A 16,331-nucleotide genomic window follows, 5' to 3' on the forward strand; every position below is an offset into this window, starting at 1 on the left:
TGGCTCAGTAGTAGAGCCCCTGCCTAGAATCCCCCAGTGAGGGGCTGGGGCGTGGCTCAGTGGTAGAGCCCATCACCCCAGCTAGGAATATGCTTCCCCAACCTCTCAGTGTTTGTTCACACTCCATGTGGGGATCTGTCCTATGCTGGCCATACACTCTGCCACACTAACAGCATTCCAGCAGCTACCCTGTGTCCTGGGCCTGTGTTCACACCCATTTCCCACCCCTGTCTTCTCCGAGGGCAGCAATGCCTATTCCTTGCTCAGCTCCCCCAGCCTGCCACACAGTACGTGCCCATGTGCTTTTGTGAGGTAAATGGACAGATGTATGTAGGTATGGGTGCATGCATGTAAAGGTGGGGGTGAATAGAAAGGCAGGCGGGTAGATGTATGGAGTTATAGATGCATGAATGGATGGATACATCGCTGATGAATGAGTGGGTGGGTGGGTAGATGAATATATAGATGAATATATATATATATAGCTGGGTGGGAGGATGAATGGAGGGTTAGTTGAATATAAGGATAAATTGGTACATGGGTGAGTGGATGAGTGGATTAACAGATGGATAGATAGATGTCTGGTTGGTTGGCTAGATGAACTGATGAGTGAGTGGATGGATGAGTGAATGGGTGGACGGATGGATGGATGGATGGGAAGATGGATAAATGGAAGAGTGTGGCTGGATGGATGGGTCGATAGCTAGATGGAAGAATGTGGGTGTACAGATGGACAAATGCTTTGATTTTGTTACCACATGGCTCCTCAAAGGATCAGCAATGAAACCATCAGTTTGAATTAGCCCACGTCTCTTTAAAGCTTGGGCTCTATGCCACAGCCTATGATTGCCTGGAGATGAAGGAGCTGGGGTCATTCCCATGTATGGACTCAGGGTTACCCATGCCCCTCTCTCCATCCAGTACCCCTCTCCTGACTCATACCTCAACTTGGGCCTCATCCCAGGCATCCAGACGGACTGACTTCACCTTGCTGACCTGGGGGATGTTCCGGTGGATCCCAGAGCAGCTCAAACAGATGAACACACCCAGGGTGTAGGACGCCCAGTCAGGATCTAGAAGGGAAGGGCAGAGGTCAGGGAAGCTCAGCTAGGAGTCCAGAGCACACCCAGGAGGAAAGTCAGATCAGGGGGGTAGACATAGAATCCAATAGAGGGCCGTGACAGGGGGTGGCAGGGATGGGACTGAGGGCCTCGAGCACACTGGACAAGAGCTCTACCACTGAGCCACAGCCTAGCCACGCCCCAGGGCAGCAGTTCTCAACCTGTGGACCATGACCCCCTTTAGGGGTTGAACAGGGGTCACATAGCAGATATCCTATGTATGAGGTATTTACTATTTATAACCATAGTAAAATTACAGTTATGAAGTAGCAACGAATACTTTTATAGTTGGGGGTGTGTGTCACCACAATATGAGGAATTGTATTAAAGGGTCATATCATTATTAAGAAGGTTGAGAACCACTGCACTGGGGGATTCTAGGCAAAAGCTCTACCACTGAGCCACACCCCACCCCCTCACTGGGGGGTTCTAGGGAGATGCTCTGCCACTGAGCCACGCCCCAGCCCCTCACTGGGGGATTCTAGGCAGGGGCTCTACCACTTAGCCACACCCCAGCCCCTCACTGGGGGATTCTAGGCAGGGGCTCAACCTCTGAGCCACACCCCAGCCCCTCACTGGGGGATTCTAGGCAGGTGCTCTACCACTGAGCCACACCCCAGCCCCTCACTGGGGCATTCTAGGCAGGGGCTCTACCACTGAGCCACGCTACCAGGTCTCTTTACTTTTTGTTTTAAAACACAGTCTCACTAAGTTACTGAGGATGGACTAGAACTCATTCTGTAACCCAGGAATACCCTGAACTTTTACTTCAGCCTCCCAAAATGCTGAGATTACAGGCCCGCACAATCCTGCACCAGTTAAGAATCTGTGAAAAACTGTTTTTAATTTCATTCTTTCTTTTTTAATTTTAACAGTCTTCTGTGGATGAGTGTTTTGCCTGCATGTATGTGTACTTTGTGTGTTCCTGGTACCCAAGGAGCCAGAAAAGGGTCTCAGATCTGGAACTGGAGTTACCGATGGCTGTGAGCAGCCCCGGTGAGTCCTGGGATCAAAATCTGGATCTCCAGAAGAGCATCGAGTGCCCCCCGTAACTGCTGGCTAGCACTCTGGCTCTCGTTTATTTATTTGTGTATATATTTATGTGAATACATGTGAATATTGTGTCATGGTGTGGAGCTCAGAGGACAACTTATGGGGGTCAATTCTCTCTTCCCACAATGCGGGCCCTGGGAAATTAAACTCACATCACCAGGTTTGGCAACAAGTAACTTTACCCACTGAGCCATCCTGCCAAGCCAGAATGTCTAATTATTTAAAAGACTGATGTAGTCAAGAGTTGACAGACCATCTGGGATGCTTTTGTGTTGGGAAAGGAATATAAATTTGCTAGTTGCCTTGAAATCAGTTTGGCATTTCTTTTTTCTTTCCTTTTTTAAAAACAAACAAACAAACAAACAAACAAGCAAAAACCAAAACCAAAAACCAGGCCTCACATAACTCAGGCTGGCCTCACAGTTACTATTTTGCCGAGGCTGGCCTTGAACTTGTGATTCTCCCAAATAACTGTGATTACAGGCACTAGATGCCCCACTAGATTCACAAGCAACTTCTGATGTAGCTGAACATACATCTCCTTTACAAACCTGCCATTTCCTTACTGGATTCTCACCTAAGAGAGAAAGACATGCCCATGGAGAGACACTTATATCTGTAATTATTGGTATGTTTCATATCACATGTGTTGTTTGCATGTGTGTGCTTGTCCTTGCCTGTGCATCCACATGAGGAAGCAAGGGGCTGACATCGGCGTCTCCCTTGGCTGGTCTCCACCTTGGGTTTTACACAGGATGTCTTGCTGCACCTGGAGCTGGCCATTTCAATTAAACTGCCTGGCCATCCAGTTCTGGAGATATACCTATCTCTTGTAGGAGGGAACGGTGAATTCCGTCGACAGACTATGGCTTAGAGTCCTTTGTCCTTCCAAGTACTGATTCGTAACTGGGATTCTGGCCTGATAGCTGGACTTCGGCCCTCAGTGGGCCAGGGGTAGCAAGAATGGGCAGCTCAAGACTGGAGGCTGGGGTTCTGTTTCACCAACGCATCAGGCGTGCACGTGGGTGCCGGGGATTTGAACTAAGGTCCTCATGCCTGCATATACTTGTGGTAGCTAATTTTGATTTCCAACTTGAGTTTGTTACTTGCAAAGCCTACTTTGGTGTGTGTATGTGTGTGTGTGTGTGTGTGTGTGTTAGCATTGTTAGGATCTTAAGGGTTCTAATCCAGTCAAGTGATTCTTAATTCCTTGATCCATTCATAACATGACACCATTACTGGGAGGTGGTAAAGAGCAGGAAATAGAGTCTTGGTTGGAGGAAGCAGGTGACTCAGGGTGTAGCCTCGGGGACATCCACCTCTTTCCTCTTGTTTCCTCCACTCCCTTACCAGCATGATGGACAGACACTTTTGAAACCCAGAGCTTTGTTGCTTTAAGATTTTTTTTTTTGAGCATTTGGTCCTGGCCACACAAATGCCTAAGACGGTACCCAATGATACGGTGAACAGTGTATTATTGAATTATAATCCATAGACATCAGAGGCTTTGACCAGGAGCTCAAAGCTGATTTAACACTTGACAATCAAGCAGGGTAGCCCGGCAGTGGTGGCGCACACCTTTAATCCCAGCACTCGGGAGGCAGAGACAGGTGGATCTCTGTGAGTTCAAGGCCAGCCTGCTCTAAAGAGTAAGTTCAAGGACAGCCAGGACTACCAAGAAAAACCCTGTCTCAAAAACTAAACCAAACCAAAACAAAAACAAAAACAAACAAACAAACAAAAAAAGCAAAGAAAAATCAAGAAAGAGAAACATCACTGAATCATCGTGATGCAGAAATAGCATTTGACAAAACCGCAGCACCTGGTGCTCACACGTACATGCAGGCAAACAGCCACACACATACATAAAAATCAAATATTTCTTACATGCCATTTTTGTTAGCTGTTGTGGTATACACTTTTAATCCCTCAGAGGCAGAGGCAGAAGGACCTCTGTCTCAAAACAACAAAACTATTTAAGTAACTATAAAAACATGAAAGACTCAAGAACAACTATGCCAATGGATGTAAAGACAGTCTATAGAAAAGCATGAAACGCCGGGAGGTGGCGCACGCCTTTAATCCCAGCACTTGGGAGGCAGATGCAGGTGGATTTCTGAGTTTGAGGCCAGCCTGGTCTACAGAGTAAGTTCCAGGACAGCCAGAACCAGAGCTATACAGAGAAACCCTGTCTCAAAAAAAAAAACAAAAAAGAAAAAAAGAAAAGCATAAAAGCATGAAACACTGCATAGAAATTAAAGATCCACACTGTGGAAAGCAGCCGAATCTGGGTAAGAAAAGCCAGGACTATCAACCGATAAACACTTGGCAGATTAATCTACGGGCTCACTGTAATCCCCACCAGATTGCCGATGGGAATCCTAACAAAGTGAAATGTCAGAAGGGCCTAGAATTCATGCATGAGCTCAAAAGGCAGAGACTCAGGGCTGAGGCACGCACGGCTCAGGGCTTCAAGCACTCGCGGTGGAAGGGTGGGGGACCTGAGTGTAGATCCCCAGGACGCACACAGAAGCCATTCACACACATAATGTGAGCCTCTGTGAACTCCTGTGAAGCATATGGGCCAGGGGCCTAAGGCGCACTGCAGACAAACAGGGCCAAGATGAGGAGTGACACCAGAGGCAGTCCCAGGACCTCCACATGCACGCTCCTCATTCACACGAATAAACGCACCCTAAACCTATGCCTACGTACTGCAAATAAAAATAAACAATGTCGACTCATCAAAACAACCTAGAAAAGACACCAAGACAGAACCGAACAGCACTTTGTCTTCAGACCTCATTACTGAACTACAATCCCCAGAACGGTGTGGCACTGGCCAGAGAAACAGCAGAATCCCAAAGCAAACCTGCCCTATGAGGGCATCTGAGAACTAGCTGAGATAGAATCAATGCATCCGCCAAGGAGGAAGAACCTTCCCAAGAGGCTGCGAGGAGGGGAAGGCACTTGGCCGTGACGTCACTCCAGCGAAATCACTGCAAAGGCTTCACAGTGCGGAGCACTAACATTGGGGGGCAGCAAGAACACAGCTGTGACTCCGGATTAGTCAAAGAGCCGTTTGCAGAGCCTGCGTGTGTCTGTGAGCAGAAGGCCAGAGCATGACATCGGGTCCCCTCTCTGTCACTTTGCCCCTTATCCTCTTGACATGGGGTTTCTCACTGAACCTGAAGCTGGGCTGGCAGCCAGCATACCCCACCACCATCTCAGTGACAGGGGACAGACATGTATGGGGTACGCCTGGCTCTCTACACTGGTGCTGGGAATTCGAACTCAGGTCCTCATGATTTCCCGAAAGGCAACTGAACTCAGCCTGGGGGGAATGAGGTTGGCGGAGGGAAGTCTCTGTAACTTTGGTTTAGAAAAAATATGGGCCCATGGAATGGTGGCGCACGCCTTTAATCCCAGCACCCGGGAGGCAGAGGCAGGCGGACCTCTGTGAGTTCAAGGCCAGCCTGGTCTACAGATCGAGTTTCAGGACAGCCAGGGCTACGCAAAGAAACCCTGTCTAGAAAAACATACAAAACAAAACAACTCCATATATATATTTGTTTTTTCTAGACAGGGTTTCTTTGCGTAGCCCTGGCTGTCCTGGAACTCACTCTGTAGACCAGGCTGTCCTCGAACTCAGAAATCCGCCTGCCTCTGCCTTCCGAGTGCTGGGATTAAAGGAAGGAAAGGGGCAGGAGGAGAAATGCTGTAATTAAATTGCAGTCTCAGAATAACAGCAAAAGACACATTACTAAAAGCAGACTGGGGGAGGGGAAATGAGTTCTCCTGGTGACATGAAAAAGATCTGCTGGCTCTTTGAAAACTGTCAAGAGATGGAGAGGTGAAGGAGCAGCCACACCCACAGGAGACCGATGTGACGAAAGCCTGGCTGGAGCTCAGCAATACAGCAAAGAACACAGGATGAAAATAGGCCAAGCGGCAGATGCTTGCCCAAAGAGCCCCCTAAGTCACGGAGCTGCAAAGGGCCCAGAGCATGTCTCTGCATTTTGGTGTGTGTGTGTGTGTGTGTGTGTGTGTGTGTGTGTGTGTGTGTGTCCCCGCACGTCCATGTGTGTACATGTGTGTGTGGAGCTCAGAGGACATCACCCTCAGGCCCCATCCACCTTGGTTTTGACTTTTGAACCAGGGTCTCACTATGTAGCCCAGGCCAGTCTCAAACTCAGAGTGCCTCTGCCTGCTAAGTGCTGGGATTAAAGGTGTGTGCCACCACATCTAACTTCTTCCACCTCTATTTGTTTTGTTTTGTTTTATTTTATTTTTGGTTTTTTCAAGACAGGGTTTCTCTGTATGGTCCTGACTGTCCTGAAATTCAGCTCACAGAAATCCACCTGCCTCTGCCTCAAAGTGCTGGGATCAAATGCATATACCATCACTGCCCAGCCTGATCTTTTTTTTTTTTTTGGTTTTTCGAGACAGGGTTTCTCTGTGTAGCCCTGGCTGTCCTGGAACTCACTCTGTAGACCAGGCTGGCCTCGAACTCAGAAATCCGCCTGCCTCTGCCTGCTAAGTGCTGGGATTAAAGGTGTGAGCCACCACATCTAACTATTAATTTTTATGTCAGTGGGGTTTCCTCTGCTTGTGGACGTTGTACATCGTGGTGCGCACTAGGCTCCGCACCACGATGTACAACGTCCACAAGCAGGGTCAGGGAGGTCAAGGGAATTCCTCTGTCTCCCCTCCTCGGTGCTGGGATTACAAGAACACACAACCACTCTTGGCTTTTTTTCTTTTTGATTTTTCAAGACAGGGTTTCTCTGTGTAGCCTTGGCTGGCCTGGAACTCACAGAGATCCACTTGCCTCTGCCTCCTGAGTGCTGGGACTGAAGGCCTGCTCCACCATCGCCTGGCTCACTCCTGGGTTGTGTTTTTTTTTGTTTTTTTGTTTGTTTGTTTTTGTTTTTGTTTTTTTTTTTGGTTTTTCGAGTCTCTGTGTAGTCCTGGCTGTCCTGGAACTCACTTTGTAGACCAGGCTGGCCTCGAACTCAGAAATCCNCCTGCCTCTGCCTCCCAAGTGCTGGGATTAAAGGCGTGCGCCACCACTGCCCGGCTCCTGGTTTTTTTAATATGGGTTCTGGGGACCCAAATCAGGTCCGAATGCTTGCACCTCATGGGCTTAACTAACTGAGTCATCTCCCCAGCCCCCGAGGGTGTCCTAAGATCATAAAAATGATCGGCAGCTGAACCGTGACCGTAGTCACTTCCTCCAGCTGGACAGGACGGATTCACTGCAGTGTGTTCTGTCCCAGCAAGGGCCCCCCATGGGGGCTGCCGGAACACATAGCCTCCCGCATTCCTTGCCACCAGCCCAGGGCAGCCAGCTTGTCCAGATGCTGGCCCTAGGGTCAAGTCACAGCACAGGCTTTCTTGGAAGAAGTGCTACTGATGTGACCAGTAGGTCATGTGCCACTTGCCTGGAGACCCAGGCTGTTCCGATACAGCATCCGCAAGTCTTTTAGATAAAGCCGACACCCTCCTCCTCAGCCCTTCCTCCACCACATATGATGGATATTCACTGGAGTCCAACACTGAATCACACCTCACTCCATCTCCGTGCAACCTCCGTGTGCACTGGTGTGTGTGCATGTGTGTAGATATGTGTATGGTACATACCCGTGTGCATGTTTGTGCCTGTGTGTACGGTACATGCCTGTGTACATGTTTGTGCATGTAGAGTCCAAAAGCTGATGCCAAGTGTCTTTCTCAATCACTCCACCATATTGACAGTGTCTCTCAGTGAATATGGAGTCCACCAATCCAGCTAGCTGGCCAGCAAGACCTGTTATTTTACTTGGGTTCTGGGATCTGGTCAGGCCCTCCTGCCTGGCTAGCAAGCCTTTCACCAGCTAAACCTTCCCCCCACAGCCATCATACCCTTTTAAAGTGAAATCCTGTCTGTGGTTCAGTTTAACGGAATAAAGCAAAGATAACTCAGGGTCAGATACCTGCCTGGGGTCACATTGTGGTAGATCTGGGACTTGAATACCAGAAAACCGTCTTCCAGAACCTAACTCTGCCCTTGAGTCACCTTCCCGGTACCTGCGGCTGGTCCTATAGGAACGGGGAAAGACGACTGAGACCCTGCGGAAGAAGCAATTCCCTAACTGAGTCAGTCCTTTGGCCTAGTTACCTGGAAAGAGTTTCTCTCAGCCATGACCTCACAGGGGCCTGTAAAGGCCACCAGCACCTGGTCAAAAGGCAGAAGAGCTCTTGTTTCAGTTCTGACAAGAGCCGATGGCAGAGTTGGGTGACCCCAAACCTCCGAATTCTCGTCACCTTGAAGAGTCTAGCCAGGACCCCCTGGGGTACCCAGAACCCCAGGCTTGGAATGGAAGGTGACAGGGCCCAGGATTGGACTCCAGCCTCGCCGTGCCCACTCCCTATCTTTCCCCTCAGGCAAGCCTTACCCCCCTGGCAGACAGGGCCCAGCCCAGTACAGAAACACCGGTCTCCCTCTAGTCCCCACGGTGGCGGGACTAACCACCCTGGCCTGCTGGCTCTCTAGTGGGAAGTGGGAAAAAGAAGGCAGAAGGAAGGGCTGCTCCCCAATGTCATTTGGTGTCACTCAGGGTCCCTGCTGGGGAAGCCTAAGCCCAGACAGGCCTCAATCCCAGAAAACTACATTTATTTACAGTAAGGAGAGGTCACGGACGGGTAGCTGAGGTGCGGCCGGGAGCCAGCCATGGGAGGCAAGTGTGGGCAGGAAGCCAGGAGGCCTTCCTGGAGGAAGAATCTAAGCTCTAGCTGTGGAAATGGGTGGTACCGGTTAGGAGGTGTGGGGCACAGTGTTCAAGGACAGAGCTCGGCCAAGCCCGGGGCAGCAGGTGTGGCCTCCTGCCTCACCCCGTTCTGAAATCCCCTCACAGAGGCCTCCTACTGTAGGACTTGCAGCGATCCCACCCAAGGGAAACCTGGTAGGCAAACAGGTTGGCCCGGCCAGCGGCCAGCGAGGTCGGTAAGGTGGGTTCCTGCCTCCAGCACACAGTTGGCCTGCCCAAGGCTCTGCGCCAGCCATGCTTTGTCTTATAAACTGCTGTGAACATCTGAAGCACCTCCCCGGCTGGCAGGCCCTGGCTCTGTCCAAGGCCTACAAAGCCATCACAGAGCCTTGTCCCAGCCTTGGAAGCTTTCCAGCTGAAACTCTAATTGTGTTGTTAGTTTTGAGACGGGGTCCCACCATGTAGCCCAAGCTGGGCTTGAACTCACAATGCTCTTGCCTCCTTAATGGTGAGATTTCACCTGGCATGTGTGTGTGTGTGTGTGTGTGTGTCTGTCTGTCTGTCTGTCTGTCTGCATATGTGTCTCTCTGTATCTGATGGTGTCTCTCTATGTCTGTGTGTGTGTGGTATATGTGTATGTGTGTGTTTGTGCATAGTGTTTGTGTGTCTATGTGTGGGGTGTGTGTAGTATATGTGTGTGTCTGTGTGTGATGTGTATGTAGTGTGTATGTGTGTATGGTATGTGTATCTGTGTATGGTGTTTGTGTGTCTATGTGTGCTTTGGTATATGAGTGTGTGTGTGTGTGTGTGTGTGTGTGTGTGTGTCTGTCTGTCTGTCTGTCTGTCTGTCTGTCTGTTTGCATGTCTGTCTCTGTATCTTCTGGTGTCTATGTCTGTGTGTGTAGTATGTGTGTGTGTCTGGTGTGTGTGTATATGTGGTATATGTGTGTGCAGTGTGTGTGTATAATGTATGTGTAGTGTGTGTGTCTATGGTATGAGTGTCTGTGTGTCTATGCGTGGTGTGTGTGTGTATGGTATGTGTATATGTGTATGTGTGTGGTATGTGTGTGTATGTGGTATGTGTATGTGGTGTGTGTGTGTGTGTGTGTGTGTGTGTGTGGTGTGTATGTGTGTGTGTGTGTGTACTTTCACAAAGGCCAGAGGGGGACATTGAAGGTCCTGCTTGATCACTCTCTACCTTAATCCCTGAAGACAGGGTTCCTCACTAAAACTAGAGCTAACACTGGTGGCCAACACACCCCAGCGTTCCTCCTGTTCCTGGCCCCCCATTCACACACACCAAACTGGGGTTACAAGTACACAAAGCCACGCTCGACTTTGTACATGGGTGCTGGGGATTGAACCCAGATAGATCCTCATGCTTAAGCAGCAAGCATTCTTATCCATCAGCCCATCTCCCCAGCCTGAGGCTATGATTTAAAACGGCCCTGCCACCATTGTGGGTGACCCGAGGCAGCACAGCCCTGGAAGTAACTCCAGCCAGATAGCACCCAGATCGGCTCTGAAGGTGACAGCACCATGGGGTGGCTCCTGGACAACTGACTGTGTTTACCAAGTCAACCTTGGACTAACCAGGTCCCAACTACCTTGTGCCTTAGTTACTCATTGTCTGACATCTCCGTGCCCACCAGAACAAAACCCTCCAAGATCCTGGATGGGTGCCACAGAGTAGAGGGGTCAAGTTAAAACCTACGCACAAGGGCTGGAGAGATGGCTCAGTGGATAAGGGCACTGACTGCTCTTCCAGAGGTCCTGAGTTCAATTCCCAGCAACCACATGGTGGCTCACAACCATCTGTAATGAGATCTGATGCCCTCGTCTGGTGTGTCTGAAGACAGCTACAGTGCACTCATATAAATAAAATAAGTAAATCTTAAAACAAACACAAGGGCTGGAGAGATGGCTCAGCAGTTAAGAGCACTGACTGCTCTTCCAAAGTACTGAGTTCAAATCCCAGCAACCACATGGTGGCTCACAACCATCCGAAACCAGATCTGACACCCTCTTCTGGAGTGTCTGAAGACAACTACAGTGTACTTACACATAATAAATAAATAAATAAATAAATAAATAAATAAATAAATAAATAAAAAACACAAAACCTGAACGCAGACCAGTGGCTAGGTGCCAGGAGAACCGGCCAGGCCCCCTCATACCCCACGGAGGTCCTGGCTCCATTTCAGTGTGCTTTCCCCGCACTTACTGAGACCCATTGCTGCTACCTGGGCCACCCCTTAGCTGCCCAGGACCTGAGAATTCTCTGCCCGTTAGCTTAGAAACTGTTGTAGGGCCCATGCCACCCCAAGACAGGTCATAAAAGTGGCCTGGGCTAAGAGTGTTCAGGGATGTGGAACGGTGAGCCAGAGATCACAGATCAGAGGCTGAGTCCCCAGTACCCACCAACACCCTGGTTGCTCAGTCCTCACTCCTGCTGGGTCAACCACGCTGACTGCCCAAGGCCACGCCTCCTCCTCCCCCTGCCCTGCCTCTCCTGGTCCTGCCAAGGTGACTCAGCCCCTCAGTGCTTCCGGGAGCAGCTCTCCGGCACCTGAGCAGGTCAGGCGTGTTCTGGGGCTGAGCCAGGTCGGGCAGGTATGTCCCCTTGGTCAAGGCCTAGGCACGGGGTGGAGTGGAGCAGTGGACCCTATCAGTGGAATGTGACTCTGGGAGAGCCCCTGTGACTCAGCTTTTAGAGACCTTTGCTCTTCCAAAGATCAAGATGGTGGCCAGATAGCCCATCTGCTGACCAGGCTAGAGGCAGGCGGGCAGCTTCAAGCCGGAGGGTAGGCGGCTTTCAAACGAAATAGAATACAGGCGCTGGAGAGATGGCTCAGCGGTTAAGAGCACTGACTGCTTTTCTGAAGGTCCTGAGTTCAAATCCCAGCAACCACATGGTGACTCACCACCATCCGTAATGAGATCTGATTTCCTCTTCTGGAGTGTCTGGAGACAGCTACAGTGCACTCACATATAATAAATAAATGAATGGGGGCTGGTGAGATGGCTCAGTGGGTAAGAGCACCCGATTGCTCTTCCGAAGGTCCGGAGTTCAAATCCCAGCAACCACATGGGTGGCTCACAACCATCCGTAACAAGATCTGACGCCCTCTTCTGGAGTGTCTGAAGACAGCTACAGTGTACTTACATATAACTTACATAAATAAATAAATCTTTAATAAATAAATAAATAAATCTTTAAAAAAAAAAAAGAAATAGAATATGAGGGTGTCTGGAGTGGCACATATACATAGCTGCCCCCAGCAATCCACCTGCACGGCGTCCCATTTCCTGACCTACCACTGGGGTTCTTTTCCTACCCCAGCTGAATGAGATGCTGCCGATTCCCACAGTGAGGCTGTGCTTCCTATAGAATTTGCACTCGGTCAGCTCCAGGGCCCTAGACGCTGGAGGGCCTGACTCTTCTAGGCAAGGCTCCTACCCACAAGTGGAACTCCCCATCTCCTCGCCCTTGTGCCTCCCCTCCCATTCAGATGAAGACACCATGCTTGCCTCCCCGCAGTCCCTACCCTGACACTCCTCTTCCCTGGGTTCCCACTGCCACAGGGGCTCAGGCTCCCTGCTCTGCACTCAACTGGGCTCAAAACCTATTTTAAGAACCAGCTAGAAGTGATGGCGCCGTACAAGATTGGGTTTTAGACACCACTGTGTCTTCATGTAGTCGGTTAATTTTACCACATGCGGATTGCGCTGGGAGGGTTTTAAAAAAGCATCTACATGCTGATGCGCCCCAGTTCTGCCTCTCCTTAGAGGCACACGCAACCCTACCCACGCGTCCCAACACCCGCCCCATGTTCTGAGTGGCAGCTCTGCCCTCCAATACCATCCAGCCCAGCTACTCTCAGATTATTTATTGATGGTGGTGGGGCAATATTTATTTACTTATTTATTTTATTCTTTTTCAAGCTAAGATCTCACTTTGTAGCTCTAGCTGTCCTGGAAGTCACTCTATAGACTAGGCTGGCCTCAAACTCACAGGGATCCACTTGTTTCTGCCTTCCGAGTGCTAAGATTAAAGGCCTGAGCCACTACACCCAGCCGGTTTTAGTTTTGAGACAAAATCTCACTTTGTAACTCACACTGGCCTCAAACCCATAGCAACCCTTCTGCTTCGCAGCATCCTGAGTGCCAGGATGCAGACATATGCCACCACACCTGGATTCTTGGATGCATCCGGTCTGCAACATCAGCGGGTGACATAGTCAAAGCTGGGACCCTTCCTGGCCGCTGTGCTACATGGTTCCCACTGCTGCAGATAAAGCCAAGTCCCATGGTGGCTGTTAGCGCACCTTCAACGTATACGCTGGCCTTCTGGCTTCTCTGGCTCACAGACTCCTGAGTACAGAGTAGAACTCAGGGCTAAAATCTAGCCCTCTTTTCTACTTATTTGGAGACAGTCTCATTGAGTTGTTTAGGTTAGCCACGAGCTTGTCTGTAGCCTTGCTGCTTAGGGTTGAATTTGTGATCCTCAACTTCTCAAGTATTTTTCAAGGGCTATCGGCCCCTGACACCAGCTACAAACCACACAGAAGGTACGGACTCTGGGTCAGTTTGTGCACCATCCATCGCTTTTCTAATCTGTGCCCTCCCTGTGAACATCATTTCCTGTTCCCAAGTTCAAGCCCCCGGAGTCATCTGCAACCGTGACAACGCTTGAGCCAGCACTCCCTGGGAGCATCTCTATAGTCCTCCCTATAGGTAGAGTGCTCCCAGAACCATGTATTAGTGCTCTATGGGGGGGACTCTTCAAAGACCATCTTTAATAGCTGTGCATGGTGGTGCAGGCCTGTTATCCCAGCACTCAGAAGACTAAAGAGGAAGCAAGGCAAGCTCCAGCCAGCCAGGGGTTCCTAGTGACATCCTGTCTTAAAAAACAGGCCTGAGGCCATAGCTGGTGGTCGAGGACTTGCCTAACATGCACGGTGCCAATGGTTCCGTTCCCAGCACTGCATAAAACAAGGATGCTGGTGCACGCCTATAATCCCAGCACCCGGGAGGGAGGTGCCAGCAGGAGGGTGAGAAGTTCAAGATCACCCTTAGCTACACAGTGAGTTCCAAGCCAGCCTGAGCTACATGAGACTTTGTCTATGAATAAATAAAGGCAAGGCGGGTGAGGTGGCCCCAAGGTAATGGCATCTACTGACAAACTTGATCCGAACTTGATCCCTGTGACCCACAAGGGAGAAAACAGATGACCACCTCTTGCAAGTTGTCCTCTGACCTCTACGTGTGTGCTATGACATGCGTACCCATGTACACACACAAAATAATGAGTTATAAAAAAAAATGCAATGCAACTGGCTGTTAAATTTGGACCATCCTACATCTCTGCCGTGTTGTTCCAGAACCTTTTTCTTGTTCTTTATCTCTCTGAATCAGGTCAGGCGCCTCTGCCAGCTTGCCCAGTGGTCGTGTCCCTCCCTAGCTTCTGTTAGATACTGTGGGGGTACTATCAGGGTGTTGGCTCCCCCTGCTCCCTACCAACTATGTGGCAGTAGCCGTCCACCATAGCAAGCTCCTGCTGCCAACTCCACCCACCTTCTGCCAGCTTCTGTGTGAGGTCCCTGACTGCCTCAGTGGGGCCTGGGCACTGCACGCGTGCATGGAGCTGGGGGTGTGGGGTGGGGAAACTGATCAAAGGCTCCATCCGAGAAAGGTTCAGCTCCCTCTCCTACTGTGAGCAGCACGTGGCTTCCACACCCATAGTCACACTTCTCAGACCTTCAAGCCACGCTGCACCAGGCCACCCTCTGCCACCCTTGGATGACCTCCCTGCCTGGTGCCAAGAAAGAACTTGCCAAATGACACTAAATCCAAAGTTGTCAGTGGCCTAAGTGTCAGGGGTTTGAGATGCTGTCATGGGCATTTAAGATGCATGTGGGTGGGGTCATGATGCCTGTACACAGAGAGAAGCCTGTGGGTCTTGTGGTTGGCCCAGCAACCCAAAGGGTCCACTCTGGGAAAACCCCAGGCAGCAGGCACAACAGTATACCTCAGGGACGGAGGGCTGGGGACACTGCTTAGTTCCTAAACAGTGATTCTCAGTCTCCCTAGTGCCATGACCCTCACGTGGTGACCCCCAACCACAAAGTTATTGAATTGCTACTCTACAACTGTAATTTTGCTACAGTTATGAATTGTAATGTAAGTATTTGATATGCAGCCCACAAAGAGGTGAGGACTCACAGCTTGAGAAACACTGATTTAGGTAGAAGGGAGGACTAGTCAGAGCTGAGGCAGAGGGACAGGCCTCCTCCAATCCTGAACCCTGAGTGCAGACTGGCCACCAGCACTGTCCCACCCAGGGACAGTGGAGCTTTAGCAATCAACATTGTCCCACACAGGTGAATGGCTAACGACAATATGGACACCATAGTGTAGAATACTACTCTGCTCTAAAGAAGCAAACATTCTGGCACCTGCTCTAGCACTGCTGAGCCTTGCCGTCACATGAACAAGCGAATCGAGCCAGACCCCGACCAGAAAGATGTGGTGTGAGTCTACTCAGAGAAGACTCCTGGAGGGTCCGGTCGATCCCCTGGGAAACCAAGCAGAATGGTGGGTCTCAGGAACAGGGAAGTGGAGGGGCAGCTAGTGCTTAATGTATAAAAGGGGTTCAGCGGAGAAAAATGAGGGCGTCTTGGTAGTGGATGCTGGTAACAGTTGCACAACATTGTGAATATGCTTCATGTCTCCAAACGGCATGCTGAAAATAGTTAAGATGGGGGCTGGAGAAATGGCTCAGTGTTTAGGAGTATCGGCTGCTCTTCCAGAGGACATGGTTTTCATTCCCAGCACCCACCTGGAAGTTTATAATTGCAAACTCCAGTTCTAGGAGATCTGACACAGACACAAACACAGGCAAAACACCAACCAATGTTCATAAAATAGAAATGAATATGTTATTAAAAAATAGAATAGTATGTCTGTACATATACACACATATACATTTTGTCATATTCACACATATGCAACACACACACACACACACACACACACACACACACACACCAAGTAGGCTTGGTGGTTCATGCCTATAATCTCACCTACTTGGGAAAACAAGCCAAGAACATTACAGCTAAGCTGTAAAGCAAATTGGTTGCCGGGACAGGACAGTCTCAAAATAAAAAGTTTAAAGAAAGAGTTACAAATATAAGTTAGTGATAGATCCCTTGCCTAGAATGCCACAGTGATGGGCTGGAGGTGTGGCTCCATAAAGGCCCTGCCTAGAATTCCCCAGTGAGGGGCTGGGGTGTGGCTCAGTGATAGAGGCACTGCCTAGAATCCCCCAGTGAGGGGCTGGGGTGTGGCTCAGTGGTAGAGCCCCTGCCTAGAATCCCCCAGTGAGGGGCTGGGGTGTGGCTCAGTG

The 16,331-nt window shown here is 50.0% G+C and overlaps 1 protein-coding gene across 2 annotated transcripts in view; it reads right to left on the reverse strand.

Moving 5' to 3' along the window:
- Adap1 (ArfGAP with dual PH domains 1) overlaps positions 1–16,331 on the reverse strand; it is a 56,899-nt gene that overhangs the window by 36,787 nt on the left and 3,781 nt on the right. For both annotated transcript variants that reach the window (XM_029533693.1, XM_021222706.1), the window contains exon 2: positions 943–1,073. Coding sequence is in view for 1 of the 2 variants with exons in the window: in XM_021222706.1 (XP_021078365.1) it covers positions 943–1,073 (131 nt within the window). In the remaining variant the exon portion in view is untranslated. The remainder of the gene's footprint in view (positions 1–942; positions 1,074–16,331) is intronic.

This window comes from Mus pahari, chromosome 23 (assembly GCF_900095145.1).
Source record: "Mus pahari chromosome 23, PAHARI_EIJ_v1.1, whole genome shotgun sequence".
In the NCBI taxonomy this organism is placed as follows: Eukaryota; Metazoa; Chordata; class Mammalia; order Rodentia; family Muridae; genus Mus; species Mus pahari.